At 43.3% G+C, this 24,452-nt stretch overlaps 1 protein-coding gene across 1 annotated transcript in view; it reads left to right on the forward strand.

Annotated features, from left to right (window-relative positions):
* Window positions 1–24,452, forward strand: part of FRMPD4 (FERM and PDZ domain containing 4) — a 1,281,777-nt gene that overhangs the window by 775,662 nt on the left and 481,663 nt on the right. Inside the window, exon 4 of the mRNA XM_085622531.1 lies at window positions 5,359–5,461. Within this exon, the coding sequence (XP_085478657.1) occupies window positions 5,359–5,461 (103 nt within the window). The remainder of the gene's footprint in view (window positions 1–5,358; window positions 5,462–24,452) is intronic.

The raw sequence follows: 24,452 nt of genomic DNA on the forward strand, positions 1-24,452 counted from the left end.
TTAGCACCTTCCAGACGGTCTTCTGAGTTATTCCATTGTTCATACACTCCATGCTTGAAAGCATTTTTGGAGGCTTACCGCTTGTCCTGTTCCTAGTTGTGAAGACTGTGCTTTTATTTTTCTGCTCAGCAATGGCTGTCCCATGACAAGGTCAAATGGGGTAAGCTCTACCACTTGTTTTCCTATGTTGTGAATGCAGGATACAGTGCTTTGGCGCCCCCTTACATCAGGAACTTAATGATTACTAGTTCTACTCTATTCAGCCTGACTGGCTACACTGCGTGCAGCCTGTTTCCTGCTGTCTTCTGTGCACTTTCTAGTGTGCCCTGGACATATGCTTGGGAAATCAAGTGGTTTAATCTCCGGACATTGACCTACTGGTGGGTCCCCGGTCAACTTGCTTATACTGTTATCCTTTGCGCTTGCCATTGCTCCTAAATGCATATTATGAGCCCTCCTGGGATGCTTTAGGTCCTGGTGAACTGGATCCTGGCTCGTCTTCTGGGGAATCAGCACTGGCTGTTCCACCCTTGGCAGATGCTGATGGGGATGGACTGGAACTTATTTGTTCTATGGACCTGATGCATTGGGTGCTTCTGGGAACATCATCTGCAGTTGCTGGGAACAGCAATGTTTCACCTACTCCTTAGAACACATAAACAATCTGGCAGTTTCGAGCTGTGGAAACCTTTTAATTCTGGCATGTCTTTAACATCACAAATTATTTTTAAAATTTGCACTGCTTTTTAAATTAGCTTTTATATATTTGTTTAATTGGCCTTCTGAATTCTTTTTCTTTCAAACTATCATATTGCCATTTTATGCTTTTAGGGTGTTTGTGCTTTTACGTATATGTTTAGCATTATCTTTAGATAGCTTTTTAGTCATCTCATGTTCCACTCCAATCTAAACCAACTCAGGGGAGGTGTTGGACACTAAAGGGATGACATTTACTATTCTCACTCAAATCAAAACCAACTCAAGGAAGATGTGTTCACTGAAGGGATGACAGTTACTAGTTCAACTCCAATCTAAACCAACTCAGGGAAGGTGTTGAACACGTTAGTGGTGACATTTAATATTCCCACTCCAATCTAAACCAACCAGAGAAGGTGTTGAACACTACGGGCCTAATTATGAGTCTGGTGGTCCAAGGCCCACCAGACTCATGGTGGCGCGGCAGTGGCATTCCAGTCACCACCGCACTGGCGGTCCGACCTTCCCATTATGAGTTGGGTGGTTGGACTGCCCTGGGACCTCCGATACCACCAGGGAACCGCTGTTCCCTGGTGGTGGTGCTGCGGTCCTGAGGCTGCAATATGCTTTGTGGGAACGCTGTGGTCCCGCCATATTTATTACGAGTTTCCTCTCCACCATGGTTTCAATGGCAGTTCAATCGCCAAGAAAACCATGGTGGGGAGGAAATAAAGGGGTCCTACAGGGCCCCCTGGTGCCTCACACAATGTGGATGCACACAGGGGGGCATTACAGTCCATGCCATACAGGAACCTTGTATGGTGTTCCCATTGCGGTGCCTTTTTTGAAAATGGCACTGCTGTGGGACTGCCGCCCACCCGCCAGGCCACTTTTAAGTCGTAATCTGGCAGGTGGGTGGCGGTGAGTCTCGGCGAAGCATGGCAGCCAGCCCGCTCCCTCGCTCCCTTGCTGCTGAAACTCGTAAGTAGGTCCTAAAGGATTTAAATGTACTATTCCCACTCCAATCTAAACCAACTCAGAGAAGATCTTAGATAGTAAAGGGGTGGCATTTACTATTGCCACTCCTATCTAAACCAATTTGGGGAAGGTGTTGGACACTGAAGGGGTGACAGGTACTATTCCCACTCCAATGGAAACCAACTCATGGAAGGTGTTGGACACTAAAGGTGAGTCATTCCCTATTCCCACTCCAATCTAAACCAACTCAGGGAAGGTGTTAGACACTAAATGGATTGCATTTACTATTCCCCCTCCAATCCTAACCAATTTGAAACCAACCCCACTGACCGCCTGGCAAGATTGGATGGCATCAGCCTCAAACACCTGGTCACAGACCCCTTGCACAAAACAGGACATACACTGGACTCAATCTTTATGTCCATCAACAGAATCAGATACAACCACACCTCGGAACTCACCTGGTCGAACCACTTCATCATACACTTCACCCTTGCCGGACCACCCCACACCACCTCGAATCCCCACAGCGCGCTCCTCAGCAGCTGGACCAAGCTCACTCAGCACCAATGGTCTGACGCCTTCTGCTTCACACTGTCAAATGTGACCACCAACGTGGGGCCAGGCAGTAGAGAACTTCAACATCTGGATCTGGATCTGAATAATTAAAAGAAAATATTACCACAGTTAAATATTACAAATTAGGAAAATTTAATAAATGAGAAAAATTCTAAAACTATTTAAATAATTTTAAGTATTCAATATTTTCTTTTTAATAAATTTGAAAATCTCTTAGTTTATATTACATAAAAACAAATGTATAATAAAATAAAACACATTTAAAACTAATAAAACTATTTGCATATTAAAAAATATTACCTTAAATTTTTTAAATATTATACACATTTTAAAAAAATCTCCCCACCCTTACCCCTATTAGCTCAAAATCCCACGTAAAATAAAGATAAATATATTATATACTATTTTACACTAAAAAATGATATTATATCCAACGATATTTACTACATCGAAGTTTCTGACATTGATATTTAAAACAACACTTAATCGATATTTTTAACATTGATATTCCTGTCCACAATATATATAAAAACCTGATATTCTTGACACAATACTTCTGCAACACGATATTTTGTATCCGATATTTTGTCCAAATATGATCAAAAACATATAGATCACTTGTTAAATGAAATCTAAATGTAAAATAATGTGTTCACACATAGAGATAATGGTTATTCATATATAGGTTAAGATTTCATTATAATGGTGACACTAAAGGCCCTATTTCAATGTCCGGTGGTCTTACGTCCACCCGACAGTGGCGGGTATGGGTCAGACCGACCTACGGTCAGCGGTTACCACCACTAAATTTTGATGCAACCACACTAAGGGGGTCATTATGATGGCAGGCGGATCGCCACCGCCCGGCTGGCGGTGGCGATCCGCCCGCCATCACAACATCATTTACCCCCACCATATTACCATGGCGGGAGGTACCGCGGCGGAAGGAAAGTCCGTCTGCCACTTTTCCATCGGTCAGCAATTGTTACAATAGCACCGCCATCCATTTCATGATGCCGGGTTTTCAGGACCTTACAGGGCCTTTCCATGGCGGTGATGCTGCCATGGAAAGGCTGGCGGGAATTGCTTTGGGGGCCCGTTGTGGGCCCCCGGGGGGGGGTGCACTTGGCATGCTCAAGGTGGCAGGCACCATGGCAATGCACGATGAGCCTCTTTGGCATTGCGGCAGGTGCTGCTGTAAGCAGCATCCGCCGCAATGTCAAAGATACGGACTGCGACCGCCACGGTGGCGGTCGCATCCTAATTTGCAGTGCGGCCGGTCCTACCACCGCTGGGGTGGCCGTCGGACATCCTAATGGGGCCCATATTGGGGAGGCAAGCTCACTTTTCTGTATGGAAGCTTGTGCTGCGGTCGAAAACTGGCTGAAGCACAAGCTTCTATACAGAAAAGGGAGATTGTGTTTATCCCTGCACCGCTTGGCCGGCACCTCATGGTGCCTGCCACATGGTGCAGGGATGAACAGGGGGGCACCTTGGCCCCCAACCAGAGGCTGCTGGCTGAAGGGGGCCCTGCTTGGGGTCCCCAAAGTTGCTTTCTGACAGGATTTCCATGTCGGAAAGCCCGGCATGGAAACCCTGCCGGAAACGGTCATCGCAATCCGGACGGCGTAAGACGCCGTCCATAGGGATTACGTGCTGGTTCCAACTGGCAGACTGTCTCCTTGTGCCCTTCAGAAGCCAGCCAGAATGTCCGGCCAGTTTCAAAACGACAACCTCAATTGTAATGAGGCTGTCGTTTTTTAAACAGCCATGAGACTTGTTATAGAGTGGTCGGGCCACCGGTGTGGTGGTAGCTTTACACCGCCACCATGGGTTTGGCGATCCGAAGGACCGCCAAACTCGGAATAAGACCCTTAGCTCAGAAACTGGGCTGAGGTGCGAAGAAAAATAGGAGGCCTCACCCACCCTCAATGTGTCTGCTTACATGACAAACCACACAATGAATGTATGTAGCTGCCCTACATGTGCCAGTCTCAGCACACTGCACAGGAACGGTTCAGAGGGGGCGCGCTGGAATCCACTTCTGCCCCAAGAACAATAACCATAACCCAAATAAGGTTACTTCCCATTCAGTGGTAGCACTGAGTAATTGCAACATTGTGGGGTAATATACTGCACTTATGCAAATCCATTTACAAGCGCAAATTCAGGTTTTGTGATTCGCTAACTTGGATTTCAACTCATAAAACAAGCCTTTTGCTTGTGTAGTGAAACTCACATGCGCACATGTTCCTGAGGTGAACAAAGTTGCGTGACATACTGGAAATGATCATTCCAGCTCTGCAAAAGCCGTTCCTCGTGCACAAATTGCGAGTGACCGAAAACAATGCAATGTTTACGGAACGATTACTGAAACCTAAACACTCGGTCTATTTATAATCAACGTAATATTTTCCGTAGTATTGTATGTGCTGGCTGTTGCTTTTTATTGGATTTAAAATACGCATGTTTAATCTTTAATATTCACATTTTTGTCATATACTGGTAGTAGGAGAAGCACTAAAATATCTCAATATTGCGTTATATTTCACTAAAGTATAGGTGTGAGCCAGTTATGGTTTTAAGGCCTTTTCAATGGCCCATTGCCACGTGGAATCAGACTTTGTTTTTGCTGGAAAATATGGGGGTCTAATTGAGGTTATGTATTTATTTATTAAGAGTATTTCTATAGAACCCAGTGCAGTTGGGGCTCTTGACAGATAACGCAATTAAACCAAAAGAAAAACAATGGGAGAGAGAAGATATTTAGACGTTTTTGGAAAGACATCAGGATTCATTCTGATGTTTGGAATGTTCTTGGTATGCTGTTTGGAATGTCGTTAATTAAAAAATATCTTCTTGCAAGATGCGCCCACCTGCCCCTTGTGTGCTTTTTAGGCACTAGGCCCAAAAGAAATAATGGTAGTGATAAAATAGAATGGTTCTTTCTATTTTTTGCAAATGTTTTCTCACTCAGTCGCAAAGACTTACTGTTTGTTTACAAGAGAGAAGTAAAGTCCCGCTGCTTCTACTGCTTGATAATGGATGACTTCGCAACTCGAGCAATGATCGACTAACGTGTGCTTAACTCTGCTTTGCCCACAGGCGGCCCCTCAGAAGGCAAGCTGGTCCCGGGAGATCAAATCATCATGATAAATGATGAATCAGTCAGCAATGCTCCAAGGGAGCGAGTCATCGACCTTGTCAGGTACTTGATCTGTCTTCTTTTCTGCAGTGACGCAGTGAAAATCCTTGAGTTCTACCAGCACGGTCTGCAGTGGAGGCAATTCCTCGCTTTTAAACTGTCCTCACATTGTTCCCGTAGTAATTATTTACCAGTCTGTGCATGCAGATGATGACGTAGGTACTTACGTATCCTAGTTACTGTAAGCTCCCTGCGCCAAATAGTAGGTTATATCACACGTTGACAGGTGTCGTCTGCCACCAATCGTAAACACATTAAAACATTTGTCGACCAAGACTGAAAAATTAGAATATCAGTAAAACATGAATACTATTTCATTTACTAATGCAGCGTCTTCGCGTTTACACCAATATTTAATTATATGTGTTACTATATCACTTCAGAATAAATATTTAGAGTAAATGCAGATTTGGAGGATGCGCCGCATCCATGACCAAATCTCTAAGTTGAATCAAGGGAGTAACCAGAAAATTAAAATACCTCCCCTCCCCCTTTGAACAAAGCTCTGATGACAACAAGAAAGCGAAGCTCCCTTGGCTCTTCCATCCATACATCTGCCCATGCATCCCTTAGCCCTGGCATCCAGCCATCGATATCCTGATATCTATCAGTTCACCTTTAGATTCTGACATCCATTCATTCTTTCATCCATCATTCAGTCTTTCACCATTCAATTTCATATATACATCCATCCATCCTTTCACCCATAAATGCTTTCATCCATCAATCCATTCAGCAATGCATCCTTTCACCTAGTCACCCACCCACGTATCCTTTCATCCACCCACCCATGCTTTCACACATCCACCCTTTCACCCACTAATCCTTTCACTCATTCACCCTTTCACCCCCATCATTTTAGTCACCCATGCATCCCTTCACCCATCCAACCTTTCACCTATCCATGCATCCTTTCACCTATCCACTCATTTTCTCACCCACCCATGCATCCATTCACCCATCTACCCTTCCACCCATTTTTTCACTCATGCATCCTTTCACCCATCCACCCTTTCACACATCCCACATTCCATGCATACTTTCACCCACCAACCATTTCACCCACCCATGCATCCTTTTACCCATTCACCCCTGCATCCTTTCATCTGCCCACTCTTTCATGCAGTCTTTCACTCACTCATGCATCATTTCATCCATCCACCCTTTTATCCATCCTTTCACTCGCCCACCCACGCATCCTTTCACCCATGCACACAAGCAACCTTTCACTCAACCTTTCTCTCACCCCATGAATCTTTTCACCCATCCATCCTTTTACCCATCCTTTCACGCATCTACCCTTTCATCCACCATTTCTCCCACCCATGCATCATTTCACTCATCCTTCTCTTTAACCTTTCATCCTTCTTTTCCCGTTTCTATCAACCTATCGCTCTGTGGTTAACATCGAGCGTTGGCCTGCCAAGTTGCAGGCAAAAGAGGCCCCTAAAAAGCACCACCCCTGCTGTAGCTGCTAATACAGGGGGGGAGTAAGGGCGGGAGGGTGTGTTCAGGATGGCCCTGATTTGAATAATACTGTCAGTTTTCCATGCGACATAATTGTGAGGTTGAGTTCCACCCTGACTGATCACATTTCCCCAACAGCAAGTTTTCTATCCCTTGAATGACCAGATATTCAATACTTTTCTCTTATGACAAACAGAGCCTAGCCTTGAGCAGCCGTGGCCCATGGAGGTAAGAGCGATGAGGAGGTGGGGCCCGGTGGGGGGATTTCAACAGACGACCATAAGGGAAAATTAAATAAATAATACATTTTTCCATGTGTTCATCAGTCGAAATGCCCCCCCTCCCTCCGCCGGGCCCCACTCAGCCGCGGCCTGTGTAGGGAGTTCCGTGGGGCGGAAAGGTGGGGTGGAGGAGGGGCAGGGTGGGGGGTACTAAAAACCGGAATATGGATAATTGGAGGTTAGTAAACAATTAAATAAATAAAATGAAATTCGTAGCGCATGCTGCATCGCATTTTGCGATGCAGGGCGCGCAACGAAATTCGTTTTATTTATTTAATTGTTTACTTACCTCCAATTATCCATATTCCGGTTTTTAGTACCTCCCACCCTGCCCCTCCCCCGCCCCGCCTTTCCGCTCCACCGAACTCCCTCCACGGGCCGCGGCTGGCCCCACTGCTTTTACCTGCAGAGACTGCGGCTGGCCTTGAGCAGAGTAAACAAATGAAGTGGTTGCATGGTAAGAACCCTCATTTAACAATATAGAAGAAATGTTATTTTCGCAACTATCAGTAAACAATTCCATATAACCCATCTCCAGTATCATCAATCAAAGAAATAACACAAGGAATAGTATGCAATCATGTCCAGTTGTACTAATAATTTAATGAGTCACGGAGCTTCTAATCGGCGTTCCAGCCATTTAAATGCTTTTTCCTTTGTACTAGTTTCATTGTAGGAGTCGGAAATTCTTTTCTGACTCCTAAAATGGGATTCCAAATGGGTACCAATTGGGTACCTGGAAGGGGCATTTTGTAGGGATCCCTTCCAAAGACTGGATCAGCATCTTACACATTTTGTAGACCGAAATCTGCTCACAAAACATTAAAAATTTACCTTCACCTCAAAGGAGATGGATGCAAACCCATTCGCAAAAGCTAAGGTGTGCTTTTGGCGCCTCTTCCCATTTGCGAATGTACAAAAAAAGAGTTTGTTGAAGAGTAGGCAATGGTTGTTCAACTCTTAAACAAATTTAAAATAAAATATATTTAAAAAATGTAAACGCAGCCTGGCAACTCGTTTTCCTTTTAAAGGCAAACGAGTTGCCTTTAAAAGGCCAATCAATGTGAGTCGCAATTTACAACCTATTTAATGAATATTGATTAGATAGATCTGATTGTGACTCAATCCAATTCTGTTTTTTACAAAATGTTCAAAGGATCCATAGGTTGCAACCAATATATAGAACATTGTCCCCCAAGCCCCGAAAATCTGACAAGAAAGCCGAACAAAAGGCTAGACAGCTAATTCCACCAAAGCCACGTGTTTGCTACTCTCCCACATTCATCTGGCACACAACTCTCAAAACTAATAGTGTACACACCCCATCCACCATTAAGGAAGAAGAATGACTATTATTGTTTTAATCCATATTAACAAACTAAAAAATATAGCCATGAAACCTACTCGCTCCAATATATAAAATAAATGAAAGAAGGAGAAAAACAAAATGCATGTTAACTCTCAGCCTGAGAAGGATAAAAAGGAATGACATGGATTGAGTATCTATACGCTCTACTTTCCCACCTTAAAAAGGGTAGTGCCCTTTCTAGGAATTAGAGTTGTCTATTTTCACAATCTTTCTCTTCTTTGTCCATCTTAAAAATCCTGTTGCTAAGTCATCATTTGGGAATTGGGATGTTGAATTCGTTGTCATGCTAAATTAAACTTCTTTGGCTCCTGTGAAGTCAGTTATAGTATCAGCCTTATAAATATATAATATAGCTATTATATTGGCTGTTAACGTGGATACTATTACGAGTTGATCTAAATTTATGGGAAAAGGTACCACGAACATAATTAATTAGACGGGCCAGTAAGGCAGCATCACTTTCCTCCTCAGTGGGGTGAAGGTAGATATTTCTCCTCCTATGGCATCTACTTCAGAATTTGATGTGTTAAATACCGGTTCTTCATATCGTGTCTCATTTCCATATTGGAACTTCAGAATAAAATGTGTTTTCCATAACCGGTAAATACCGTTATCCTAGGGTAATGGTTTTTACTTGGTGTGGAAAACACCCACCTTATTTAGTACAACTTAGGATCAGGGCCCTAAATATGTTAACTTTACCTGTCTTACCTGTTAAGGCAATACGGTCCTCTGGCTGGCGGGAACATAAATACAGCTAAAATATACATCATGAAACATGTAGTGAGAATATGTTTTTAATAGGCACAGGCCATTATTATGAACACAGGAGTAACATTAAATTAAATCCCTGCACAAATGTGAATATATACAGGTATTGTAATTATGAGTCGTTCAGGGATTGTTTAATCCTGCTGTTTTCTCTGTCAGATTTCCGCAATCAATCTTGATAAAATATATTGTTGGAGACCCTGTCATAAAAAGGCAAAACATTCAGAATTCAATGCAATAAACAACTCCCAGGTTATGCTTCATTTTGCCATTCAAAACAAAGAACAGGATGTATTCAGAGCACCCTATTTAATATGTCAAATATAGATCATGGCAATTTCTAGGTGAGATACATTTGCACCCCCATTCTGACCAACTCGGATTCTGGGCCAATATAGTGCTCATTGTTAGACTTGGCATCTTAAGTGTGGTTTCCTCTAACTTTTTGCCTCTACCTCCTGTATCTTTGATGCTGTGATGGAAATCGTTTTTCCTGGCTTAGAAGTTTTGGGCACTTTGCCACTGCTGATCAGTGTCAAAGTGCAAGAGCTCCCTGTTGAAATTGTTATTACAATTGTTTCTCCCTGATTGGCATATTTAATGTACTTGTAAGTCTCTAGTAAAGTGCACTGAAGTGTGCCAGGGCATGTAAATCAAATGCTACTAATGGGCCTGCAGCACTGATTGTGCCACCCACATGAGTAGCCCTGAAAAGGTAACTCAGTCCTGCGACTGCAGTGTCTGTGTGCAGTTTGCAAACTGCCATGTCGACTTTGGAAGTGCACCCACTTGCCAGGCCCTAACCTTCCCTTTTCTTACATGTAAGGGACACCTATGGTAGACCCAAGGTACCCCTCCGGGCAGGGTGCAGTGTATGTGAAAGGTAGGACATGTACTGGTGTGTGGGTCCCGTGTTCACAGCAGCACTGGATTCAAGCTACCCTGGCTGATGAAGGGTGATGCCATGAAACCGGTCCCAGGATGCTTGTTTCTGGTCCAGGGAGGACCGGGCTTGGCAGTTCAGGCTGGACTGTTCCCATAAGGAACAGAATCAAGACTGATTTGATCATGGCTGCGTCCAAACTGGGGTGGTGTGGTGAGCAAAAGAATAATGATGGATTAAACCCAGATCCTTGTGACTGGGGGTAAATGTATGCATTGTCCAGCATTCGCCCATCAATTGTTTCTTTGCATTTGTTGCCCTAAGTGGGAAGAGTATGCCCAGACGTGGATCCCGGGCTCACTGTGCCACTGGATTCAAGCTATCCTGGCTGATGAGGGGTGAAACCCCGAAACTGGTCCTAGGATGCTTGTTTCCGGTTCAGGGAGGACCTGGCTTGGCAGTTTGGGCTGGACTGTTCACATGAGGCACAGGGTCAAGACTGCTTTGCATATGGCCAGATCTAAACTGTGGTGGCATGGTGAGCAAAATAATGATAGATTTAACCAGAGTCTCTTGACTGGGGGTGAATGTTTTGATTTGTTCTGCATTCTGTTCATCAATTGTGTGTCATATACTTCAGAAGAACCAATTTAGGGTGAGGCACATTGAACGTCAAACTTATCAAAGTTCATACAGCTGAGGGGAGTAGGATCCTAATAGTAATAGGGAGCACTGCCTGCTCTTAAAAGATATTTATTTCAACATTCACAAAGGAGAAGGGAGCCGTTGGTGACCGCTTCCCATTTGCAAATATTTACCACTAGGTGTCAGTAAAAAATGAATGCTTTGCAATTGTAATTCGGTCACAAAACATTCATGTATATCACTGCGATTCTGTATTTGGAAGGGGCGCCCTTAACACGCCCCTTCCAAATATTGAATCGCAAACTCAAATTGTGATTCCGTAATGTATTTATGAATCGCAGTTTGTGATTTGTACATACGTAAAAGCATTTTTGCGTTCAGGAAACGGCCCGAATCTGTGAATCAGGCCATTTCCCACCGCAAAAATGATTGTACATATGGCCCTCAATCCTGTACGCCATACTGAAATTCTTTGAAAACAACACCTGCTTGGTAATACGGTTTTCCACAGTATTAGAAACCTTCAAGGTTTTTATTGGAGGTATGACTAAATGAGATGTGGTTCTCAACTCTATCAGAGCATAGCTGGACCACCTGAAAGCATCTCTAGAAAATAAATATGTTGCTTTTGATGCTAATGCAAAGTTGACTCAAGCTACTCAACATTACTGATGTTCCATGAGGTTGCAGAGAGAGAGAGACAACATTTCCAGGCAGATGTTCAAGAGTGTGAAAATAGAGACTGGGCAGGATGCTGGCCTGGCTCTTGTGTGGCCCTATCATATAGAACATAGTGTTGGCTTTAGAGGATTCTGCTGGTAGAACATTAGTATATAAGCAACAAGCTGAAGACCTACTTTTTTTGAGTAAGCTCTCCAGAGCTGGCCTCAAATACTGGCTACAGAGCACGCTTAGTGTGCTATGAATACACCATAACATATTATACTAACTAAAGTTACTACATTTTACAAACAACTATATTCCTCTGATAACACTATAAACAAGGTACAGATTTAACAATACTTTGATGATGCCAGAAGGCTCATCTTGTCTGCGCCTATAATGACTGCAGAAATAAACTTGGCTATACGTAGCCTGGCGAATAGGTAGGCAAATGACACTGATGGGTTCATGATGAACATTTGTAAGGTATACCAGAACAACGAGCAACCCTATATGAAGAAGAGCTATAAAGAAGCACGCTTCTTCTCTTATAAATGTGGACCGTATAATACTGGTTAGAATAGTAGCACAGCCAATTAATTCCTTGATGGCTCAAATAGTGTTACTACATGAAGCATGTTTTATCCGTAACAGGACTACCACTAACTATCCCATGAGAGGGTGTGCTGATTCCAAAGAAGACTTGGGTATCAGGGTGAGTGGCAGTTTTGAAGTGGTAATGTTGGAAAACTATGGCTTAACTCTTGACTGCTTGATCAATGTGATCGACAAATGAATCAGATTCCCTTTGACGTAGGAGAAAGGATAGCTGTGATGAAGATGGTTGTCCTACCAGACCTCTTATATTTATGCAAATAGCCATTGTAGTTGCCTATGGTATTCTTCTGTAAAGTGTGAATGTTAATGCTCAAATTGGTGAAGAGCAGAGGGCAAGCAAGCGTTGTTTAGGAATAATGACACAATATGACTGAGGAGGGTTCTTTGATCCAGATTTGGAGGTGTACTCTACCAGGGCACAGACACGCTTGATTTTCTACCCATCCTATTGTTTGCCTCATTTGATAGTGGAAATGGACCAGTTTGTAGGGATGTCCACTAACAACTATTCTGACTACCGGTGTTACCAACCCTACAGGAAGTGTGGGCATGGGCGCAACCACTAACTGGGCATGGCATAAGCTGGTGAAAGGAATAGGACACAGCTGAAAGTACTTACCTGCACTTCCACCAAAGAACACTACGTTCCTCTCACTTCTGTACAAGCCACCATGACAATTAGGGACAGGCTGACTGTAGACCAGTAAAATGGAGAGGGACTGTTGTGTTTGTTACATGCTTTAGAGACTTAGAACCTGTTTTAGAATTTGGCGGGCAGGTTACTCCAACATAAACATGACGGATATCCCATCTGCTTTATTACAAGTGCAATATTTCCTATTATATCCTTTGTGATGGAGTAACCCATCTGACAACCTGTAAATCAGGTCCAAAGTTACTGACTCCGTTCTCAATCTCAGAGTGTATTGTAGGCTATGGCACATATTTAGAACAACATATTCAGACTTCCCAAGTGAGTCAAGTGTTCCTTCTCTTACAAAACTAACACTGGCCCATAACACTGGCTGCTGGATTTTTTGTCTGTGTGCCATAACCGCTGATCTGAGAATGAGTGAGAAACCCAGTGCCAGACAACTGTGGGACAGAGATATAGGTGTGACCATTATTGATGAATGTTGGTGTTACTGTTATGCCCAAATGTATGGAAATTAAATAAATAACTTTACGTTTCTGCGCTGAAGTGTTTACACACCTAAATAGCTACATAACGTAGACCCCTTCATGTGATCCTCCATACCGCAAAGTGAACACTCTCCAGTGGATTTTATACACTTTGTCTGGCTGTCACCAGGCTGGAAGCACCTAATGTGCACAAGTGATAACTCTAATATCAGACATTACTGAGAACTCACTACCTGAGTCCTCTAAAATATCATTTCTGGGATACATGGCTGAGGGTTAAAAGACTCACTATATTACTCTTATTGCTAGACTAGTGGCAGGTTGCTGTGGCATGGACAAGAGGCTCTCTTTGTGGACAAAAGACTGGCTGCATGATGTAGCTCTATGCAACAACAGTGCAAAGGTGTATGACACATTACTGCAGGTAAATATCAGACCTCAGGAAATATGAGGTTCTACATGATGGTATCTTAATGATAGGAAGGACCACCAGGAGAGAAGCTTTTAGAACCTCGGGACTAAACTCAGAAGAGTGCACATTTTTCTGTGTGCTATCACGACAGGGTATAAGACTCATGCCAGAGGGAGAATCGGATCAGCTGGACATCGAGAGGGGCTGTTGAGTGTGGCCTGGACTGCTGAGACCCAGGTAGAGATTGCACCAGCAGGACCTAGCCACATTTGGACTCCAGTTGAAACTTTTTGATAAGTTGGTAAGGTGCACAAAATATTGCGGGCGGTAGGCAACTTGTACATTTGGGGGGCGGGTGGTTTAATGGTTGCAGCACAAGGTGGCAGGGAGCGAGCTAGGGGAGAGAAGTTAGGGGGGCTGCGTGATCTTGCCACTGCGCACGGTGGCCAGCGGGACGATATGAGAGGCACTTGAGTGGTCCTAGACTGTGATGCATACCCATCCTCTAGTGGTGGAGTAAAACCCCCTCCGTCAAGATCATTTCATGATGGCCTGCCTGCCGAATTCTATATGGCAATCTACTTACCCTCCAGTGGCTAGAACTTTATGATATATCTAAACATGAAGGAAGTCTTTCTCCAAAACCCAAAGAATCATTGATTTTGATACTCCTGAAACTGGACAATGACAAAGACTTAATACTCCTCATTGTAAAATACTAGGTGAAATGCTAGTGACAAATCTGTAATTACATATTTAGTAACCCAGATCAATCTGGCTTTGTGTCAAACCAAAGTACATGCTCCAACTTGAAAAAACTATTTTATATATTGAGCATTTTATCAGATCATGAAGGAGCGCCTCAGATCATACAATATATATGATTGCTTTATATCTACCCAAGTGCAAGGGTCATGACAGGTAGGGAAATCTCAAATAGAGCATGGGGCACTTGACAGGGATAGTTTCAGTCACCATTGGCCTCTCCACTCCCAGTGGAACCACTAGCATGTATGATTAGTGGCACTAAGATTTGGGGACTGACAGCTTCTCAACTTGTAATTGTATGTAAATGATCTAAATTAATTAATAATAATTCCTCATTTGTAAAACACAAACTTATCACTCCTAAAGGTGTCCATGCCCTGGAGGCTGTCAGGAAGATTAACTGAGCTATTGCCCAGGGTCACGTGATGCTGAGCTGAGCTGCCACCCACACCAAGGATCGAATCATGAGCCTCGTGCTGTGGAGTCATACACTCTGGCCTCTGCGCCACACCTCTCCCATCACCTCTCCTACAGGGTCAAGACGGGGCCTGCTCCTAGTCTGTCACAAACATTTGACAGGTATGGGCACCTATCTATTCTACATACAAACAGAGGTAAATCCTGCCTGTTTCCACTGAAAGGGGTTGTCGTACAACTGCACCCTATCACACTAGGGTGGGGGACTGAGTAGGAACCAAACACTTTCAAATATCCAGGTGTCAGGATATATAGGACATGGAGTTAAGGTGCAATATGATCGAACCATCACTACCCTAAGGACCACAATTCGGGTAAGACATTGTTTACCAAACTCTGTGATAGATAAAGTGGTCTTAACAAAAATAATCATTATTCCAAGACCCATTGTTTTTTGTTGTCAACATCCCATTGCTGCCGCCACGATGACTCATTACTAAACTTAGATCAATGATCGGAGATCTAATATGGGCTAGAGACCAAAAGAAAGTCGCCCTCACCAGATTCGAATTACCCTTGTTGGAGGGTGGACTGGGGGTTTCAGAGTTCAAAGACTACCATTGAGCAGTACAGCTGCATCTATTATCGAGAAACTGTATTAATTAAAAAAGAGCTAGCACCCATGAACATAGACACAGAAATATGAGAGAAGACCTCTAACAGCGCCAAGACGCTTCGGCATTCGTTGCGCTATATAAATGGTTATCCTAGCCTATCCTATCCTATCCTATCCTGACACCTAGGTTATCACAGCCTTGGATAAGTGGCACAATGGTGCCAGACCTGATATGGTTAAACATGAAAAATACATCACTTATCTGCCATTTTGATGTCTCCCTGGATTAGACCTGATTGAACGTTGAACAATAGGTAAAATGGGGGTTCACCAACATGGGTAATCTATTTGGGGCAGGAAAACTGGCAACTTTTGTGGAACTGACGCAGGCTGATGATGTACAAGTTGCCAATTTATCACCCACAAACAAGGTGTACACGCAATAAAACGGACCAAGGATTCGGACGAAAACGACCTTGATAGACAAAGTACAGCTTATGATCACTGTAGGCGCAAGAGTGTAAGGATATTACCTAAATGTATATAGCATATGGGGCAGATTCTTGGGGATTTGACATAGGGCAATGCAATAAGTCACCTTTGTGTGCTGCCCTAAGTTAAAGTGAAAGGGCAGGACGGTGCATTCCTTTCCTTTCCTCCTGTGCTGGCACCGTTTCGACAGCCTAGGGCCAACACCTGCTTGTTTTTGTGCGGGAAGGGGCTCCTTCCTGCACAAAAACAATTCTGGGAGGCTTTTTTCTCTTTGTATGTGTGCTGCAGAATGCGGTCCACTTGTGAAGAGGATAAAACTAGGAGAACTTAAGTTATTTCTCCTCATTGCGCCTCTCCTAGGAAGGCATAAGGTTTTGGCGCATCCCCAGGTGTACATGGTCTTTTAAATCTGGGGAAGCGTCAGAATCCATGGGTTTTGCATGGGAACACCCAGCGCAACCCCCATGAATGCCTCCCTAGCGCAGTGATTTGAGCTGCCTTGCCTTACTCCATATCCATGAGGTCATTCCTAGCCACACAGAGTGGCTTTGGGAGGCCTCATAAATATGATTTGGTGGTTTGCCCCACCAGAGCTTCACAAAAAGTGATGCTACGGCAGCGCAAGAGGCTCATAAATATGCCACTACGTGTGACTAGAGATACAACTAGAAGGCATGAGGACCAGGTGGAACTGGACACACATACAACCATGTCAAAATTAGACTAGGATAGGGAAAAAGGATTTGTCACACAGGTCTCTAGAAATAATTCATATTTGCAGGTTATTGAAGGGTTTATTCACTAAGATTTTGCGCTGTGTTTGCATCACAAAGGTAATGCAAAATCCTTTTTTTAACCCAATTGCGAAAAACACTTGAAAGTAATGCAAAGCCATTCATAGCGCTGCTTTGCATTACTTAGCCTCAAGGGGGCGTTCCATGGGTGGTGCATGGGCGTTCCCATGCAACCACCCAAAGTCTTTGACACAAAACCATAGTTGCTTAAAAAACTAGACAGGGTTTTGCAGCAAAAAACAGCGCCCATTCCAGATAGGCGCTATCCATGGGTGTCAATTCACCAAAATGCTAGGGGTAGCAGAAGCAACATCACACCATTTGACGTTTACTTTCACTCATACACACACGCTTACACATACACATATATTCACACATATACACACACTCTCTCTTGATAAGCACACTTTAGGATGCAGATAGTCTCAAAGAGAGCAGTTGAGGTAATGTAGGGAAGAACCCCCAAAACCAAACATTTTTGGCCAGTGCATGGTCAGAAGATAGTTTTCCATCAAGTTTTAGGAACGTGCTTATACAAGCGATCCATAGCCAAGCCCCGCCCACGGACAGAAATCACTGACCTCGTTAAGTGACAACTAGTGGACCTCTGCAACCTATTGACGGATATAGCATATATATAGCCGTTGTCTGCCACCAGTTTGACCCAATGAAGATATACATAGCATGACTTTTGCCATCAGATGCTCTTGTTGTTAATAAGTTTATGTAAAGTAAATGTTTTACATGCATGATTAGCTGTTAGAAGAATGTAACATGTGGCTCATGCTGGTCTGACCTAACCCTCACCCCTGTAAGATATCTTGCTGAACTCTGTTGCTTTGTAAGGTGCGGAATCACATGATCGATACATATTCCTCCATGTTATTTCTTCTTTTCCCTCCTTTCTTTTTTCCTTATCTGCTTCTGCACCCCCGAACTTACCAACCGAAAAATGTTTGCAATTTTGACATAACACACATGGCTATAAACTGTAATAATTGTGTAAAACTCAATAAACAGATGTTTAAAAAAATATAATTTTAGGAACCTGCTTTTAGCTGCTTAATCAGCTGATGGTAGGCTAGTGCTCTCGTGATATAGCAGGGCGAATCATGCAGAATGTTTGGTGAGCACATAACCTTAAATTGAAGATTTTGCTTGGTCAGCTCCCAGTGGACACATTTCTTGATTTAAATTATGTGGTTTCACTTCTTTAAGCAGAAGATTCCGCGATCTGTATGAGTTTGGCCCCCTGGAAGGTATTAAAAGTTTTAATTGGGATTCCATCATAAATGCCTTTACAGTAGATGAGGGATTGATCGCAGATGGCGTCCTCGTAGTATAAATTGTACCTCAGGGTTTTAGTTTTTATGTGTGTCATGTAGAGTGAAAGTCAATTGTACTAATTTTATAGTGCCAGGATCCTTACTAAATAAGTTGGTTTTCCCTCAGATGTTGTAAACTGCATTGTGATTTTTATTTATATCGACTTGCAATAAGACGAAATAAAAAAAATAACATTATCTCAGATACACCTTTTGATTCACTTGTGATTACCAGTAAATACACCTTTTTAGATTATCAGTCGTAATTCAAAACTTTGGGGCAGATTTATGTTCCCTGGCGCATCCCTGCAAATCAGCATGGATGCGCCAGGGAAGATGCGTCACGCAAGTTTACCCTTGCGCCACAATAGATGCGCCGCATTTACAATGCAGCGCATCGTGGCGCAAGGATAAACAGATGCGTGACGCATCTGATGGCGGAAGGGCGGCGCATTGCTGGAGTTGCGTGGCAAGCGCGACGCAGCTCCAGCAAGGCTCGGGGGTGCCCTATCGGTACAATGCTGCGTCAATCCTTACGCCTGCTTCAAGCAGGCGCAGGGATTTGACGCAGCATGGCCGGAAAAGTGACTGAGTGAAATCTTGTAGATTTCACTCAGCCACTTTTCGGAGGCGTTCCTGTGCCGGAACGCCCCCCCCCTGTGAAGGTACGCCCATATGTGGCGCAAGCTTTACAACGTGACGCATCTCCCTAAATGCGTCACGTTGTAAATCTGCCGCAGCATGGCGCTGGCTTAGCGCCGCCGCTGCGTCACAAAAGTGACGCAACGGCGGCGCAAAAGTGGCGCACAGGGCTTATAAATCTGCCCCTTTCTACCTATTGTTAAAACAGATAGGCATGGTATATCTGACATCAGGCATATAATTAAATGCTCTGTTAAGAGTCTAAGCATGAAAGAATCGTTGAGCCTCGTCCCAGCGGTGTCTTGATTTTTTTTTTATTTCCATCAGCTCTTCCAGCCTGACACGGAGACAAAAATTGTGTTTTGTATGAAGTTTAGAGTGCAGGAGAGGAATAAGTGAAATTTGCTTAATTTGGTTTGGGGTAATTACGTGAAATATTGCGAAATTATGCAAATTTACGTGAAAAGTAGATCTGCCATTTAGCGCTACATTTTAGCTCTAAATGTGTCCTTCAGACAATTTTTGATACAAGGACACACAAAAGTAGAGTGAAAAACAGAACCACCAGACAATCCTCTGCTGGCAGTCTTCTTGTTTGCTTTGATATCGCACTCCCAGGCTATACTAATTTATGTGAATGACAGCTTGATTACGCAGCTTGGTTAATGTCGTAATTTTCTTGAATTTTGCATAGCAAGCATAATGCAAAATTCACGAAATTTTGCGAATTTCGCCAACGTAACTTACATTTTGCCCAAGCCTACTGGAAACATGACTTAAAGCTGTAAATTAAAAACTGCTTCCCCCTAAGCCAAAACGCCTTCTCCCTGCCACACTGTCTTTGTGTAATGCAGGCACGTAGTAAACAGCTTGTATTACTGACAATTATCATGGGTAGTTAGTCTAAACAATTCATGCAGGGACACCAACATCAATTATATTTAAGGAACATATGTGTGGGATAACAAGGGAGAGTAAATATTTACAATGCTCACAAATTCCACAGACAACGCAAAATCGTGAGTTCCATCATCATGTTTATCAACTGAAATGGTATATAGATCCCAACACAAGCGAATAACATCATAACATGATAGGTGTCCTTAGCGCATTATGACTAAGTTTACAACATTAGTTTCACAGTGTTGTGTAACATTATTTTCTCATTATTATCATTAGTGCTGTTAGCAGTAGCAGTAGTTTAAATGCCCTTAGTAGGATTAGCAGTTGCCAAAGCCACATAAAAGCAATATAAGTCTTTTTTTTTTTTTTTTATTTTAAAATTTTTAATTTTGCATAATCCAAAAATAGATGGTACAGAGAAAAAAAAAATATTCAAGGCGCCCATCCCTCCCCCCACCCCCCCACTCTGTGTAACTACTGAATCAATGGCACTAAAAGAGAAGTAAACATAATTAAATGGCGTTTATAAGAATCGGATAAGAAGAAGAAAAATAAAAAAAAGAAATTAGAAGAAAAAAAAAAGAAAAAAATAGAAGAGGAGGTACTAAGAGATAATCCAGACGTCAGAAGGAAGAGAAGTAGAAAAAGAGAAAAAGAATTTAACAGCGTAGGGAAAAGTAAACAGGCAAGGAAAGAAACACAGGCCGGAACAGCCTGGCTGCTCTAACCAAGATGTCAGCTTTCCCCACACATCCAGGCCCTTCTTCCGGCTTTTGCGCCCTTTCCTAGCGTAAACTGCTTTTTCTAGGTGGTATGTAGCGACTAGTCTGGCCAGCCACTGAAAGAATGGTGGAGGATCAGCATCCAGCCATGCGGAAGCAACACAGATCCTCCAGACTGCCATAGCTATGAAGATTAGGCCCTCACTTTTTATCCTGATGGTTTCAGATTGAGTCCCCAGTAGAATGACTGTGGGGGTTAGTACAGTAGTCTGGGTGGTGACTTCCCCTAGAAATTCCTGTATTTTAAGAAGGGTTGAGGCGAGTTTAGGACAGGTTGCAAAGATGTGGATCGAGTCGGCGCCAAACTCAGAACACCGGGGGCATAAAGTCCCTTTGCCAGCTCCCCACTTGGCGATCTTGTTGGGGGTAATATACAAGAAAAAAATAGTTTTAAAGTGTTGTGCCTGTAGTTTGGCTGAAAGCAAGATATTTTGAGACAATACTAATGAGTTAAAAAATATACTGGATGAAGATTCAAGTTAGGTATGCCATTTGTCGGCTATCTTTGATAAGTCGTCTGGGGTTTGTCTATTTAGTATATCGTACAAAAGACCTATCCGAGGAGCCGTGGTGTCACGTAATTTGTTCAGAAATTCTACTTCCATGAATCCTGCCTCACCCCCAACCTTTCTACAAAGAAAGTTAGAGATAGATAAATATTTGAAAACATCTTGATTTTTCAGACTGTATTTATGTTGCAGGTTTACAAATGATTTGACTCCCTCGCTGGAAATGAGATCCCCCAGTTTTGTGATACCTGCCCTGTGCCAGTCTGAGAAATAGGACCTGCCAAAAATGGCGGGAAGATTGTAATTTGTCATGATGGGAGAGTAATAGTTAAATCTTCCCAGCCCAAATATTCTGCGGATATTACGGAAGACCTTATAAGAGTTCATTAAGGTCTTGAATCTCACACGTTTGTAATATCCAAACGAAGTCTCTCGAAGGAGACAGCCCCAATGGTCTTCACCGAGTAGAAGTCGGAATGGTGAGGAGAGACCAAATGTAGGTGCGAAGGGGGGTTCCCTCACCAGCTCAGAACTATATTGCATAACTGCAGCCCAGTAGTAAAGCATAATGTTAGGGAAGGCCCACCCACCCCGCTCTCTAGGAAGAGATAATTGCCTTAAAGCCCTCCTTGGTTGTGAATAGGCCCAAATAAACTGCGTGAAGATTTGCTGAAATTTCTGCAGATTAGCTTTGCTAAATTCCAGGGGTACGGTACGAAAGAAGTAAAGGAGTTTAGGAAAGTATGTCATCTTAATCACGTTACATCTTCCAAGGAGGGTCAGATGTAGGTTATCAATCTGTTTAAGGGCCTTCTTAGTTTCTGCCGCGAGAGGAACTAAGTTATCTGCTACGATTTCATCAATACTAGCAGATATAAAAACCCCCAAGTATTTAGCTTTTGGCACCACCCTAGCATCGGTCCAGGTAATTTCCTTATTTATAATTATTTGGGTTTTATTTTTGTTCAAGGCATAGCCTGAGATTTTCCCAAATTTGTTTGCCTCTACCTCCAATGCAGTTATGGCGTTCTCAGGATCAGGGGAAGTTATAGCCAGGTCGTCCTCGTATGCCATAATTTTGGTGTGGATGCCCTGAGTGCAGATTGCTAAAATGGCGGGATTCCTTTCAATCTGCTTAAAGAATGGGTCTAAGTAGAGAGCAAATAACAACGGGGAACAGGGACAGCCCTGTCTTGTGCCCCGGGAGATGTTAAATTGATCAGTAAGTCACCCATTAATGGAGAGACAAGCCTTTGGTTGTAAATATAGAGCCTGTACCGCCTGCGTAAGTTTCGTCCCAAAACCCATCCTGCCCATGACAGCCCACAAAAACCGCCAGGAGACTCGATCAAATGCTTTTTCCGCGTCTAGTAGTGTTAATGACATCGGGTCTCCTGCTGCCTGTGCTGCGTCAAACAGGGTAATGGCCCGCCTGACATGTTCTGTAGTACCTTTTTTAGGAATAAAACCATGTTGCCATTCGGAAACTAAGGACTCGATCACGGACGATATTCTGGATGCCAGTATTTTAGAGAAGGCTTTAGAGTCGCAGTTGATGAGGGTGATGGGTCTGTAAGAGCTCATCTCTAATGGGGACTTACCCTTTTTGGGGAATATAGAGATTCTAGCATTGGACCAGGAAGCAGGAGGGGAAGCCCCATTAAAGATAGATGTTACTACGTCTGTGAAAATAGTTTTGATTTGAGGGGCGAAGATCTTATAAAACTCTACAGGAATACCATCCGTTCCTGCAGCTTTCCCATCTGGTAAACTAGATAGAGCTTCCATGATTTCATCCCAAGTTGGAATAAGTTCTAGTAGTTCAGTGATATCAGGGGTGAGCTGTCTGAGATCTATCTCGCTTAAATAGCTGGCTATCTCGCTATCGAGTAGGTCAGCCGTGCTACAGTTCTCCTCAGTGTATAGATCGGAGTAGAATTCCTGAAATCCCTTCTGTATTGCATTAGGATCATTGGTCTCGTTCCCTGTGATTAGTTTAATTGCGTGTATTTCATTACTTGTAGATTGTTGTCTGGTTTTGACGGCTAGATGATGCCCAATGCGGTCACTGCACTCGTAATTTTTTTCCCGCTGAGTTGCCCACTTAGCTGCGGTTTTTTCCGCAAAAACTGCCCCTATTTCTGCTTTAGCAAGGACTACCTCTTTTTGGGCGTTTTCGGTATCTTGTCCTGACTTAACCAGTCGGACCAAGTTTGTTTCTGCTCCCCTTAATTTCTCCTGTAGATCATTAATTACCAACTTCTCCTTCCTGTTTTTCCTTGCTGAAAACCTCAAAGTTTCGCCCCTGACCCCCGCCTTTAATGTGTCCCAAACAGTCATTGTTGATGCGGTTCCGACGTTTATTTCCAGGAATTCCTGGATCCAACCTTGCACATGTGCCCTATAACCGGGGTTTTGTAATAGGGCTTTCTCAAAACTCCATCTGGGTGCCTCCTTCCACTTCCCTGGTCCCTTGATATTTACTATAAGAGGATTGTGATCTGACATAAAGCGAGGTGCAGAGTCTATGGTACAATTGCTAAGGAGTAAAGATGAAACAAAAAAATAGTCTCATCTAACAAAGGTGTTGTGTGGGGCCGAAAAGAAGGTATAGCCAGGTTGCGTGGGATTTAAACTGGCCCAGATATCACTTAACCCGTGGGTCTGGGCAAGGTTAATTAGTGCTTGATATACTCGGGGTTTTCTGCCTTTGTATCTCCATTTATTGTCTAATTTCCAGTCGGAGGGCAAATGTATATTGAAGTCACCACATAGGATGATAGGAGTAGGCCAGTGGGCCAGCTCCCCTGAGACCATGTTAATAATTCCTGGGTCATCTACATTGCTGCCATACAGTGAGCATAGGGTAAAAGGAAGGTTAGTAGAAAGGTGGCATTCAGTTATTACCCATCTGCCCAGTGGATCTGATTTAACCTGAGGATTGCTAAGAGAGAGTCTTCTGTCTGCCAAAATTCCTACCCCTTTTGTCTTGGTGCCCTGCGAGGTAGCCCCCACAACTTTAAACCTTAATGTATCTAATAGGTGCTTCTGTGAACACTCTATGTGGGTCTCCTGAAGGCAGATTATATTGCCCCCTAGAGAACGTAGGACTTGAGCAACATTTTGCCTTTTAGAAGTATCATTCAAACCGCAAATGTTAGCAGAGACAAACCTAAGTGAATCTATCCTAGCCATCTAAAAGTTAAGAGAAAACCATTCTCCTTGCCCAATATCTTAACAAATAAGTACAGAAATGTATATGTGTCAAAAAGTGCCCTTGATTCTTCTGTGCCTTTTCTAGTGCCCGTCCCTCCCCCCCCCCCGCCGTGCCCACCCCCCCTTCATCTGAGCAATCAGGAATGACCTGAATGATGATAGTCAGTCATGAGGCCCGGCTGTCAACCACGCCTGAAAAAGACAAATTAAATTTTCATTCGGCTTGTAGCCCCCTTGTTTTCCTTTGAGACAAAGTGAGACAAGCAGCGAGACAGACA

Source organism: Triturus cristatus, chromosome 8 (genome assembly GCF_964204655.1).
Source record: "Triturus cristatus chromosome 8, aTriCri1.1, whole genome shotgun sequence".
Classification (NCBI taxonomy): domain Eukaryota; kingdom Metazoa; phylum Chordata; class Amphibia; order Caudata; family Salamandridae; genus Triturus; species Triturus cristatus.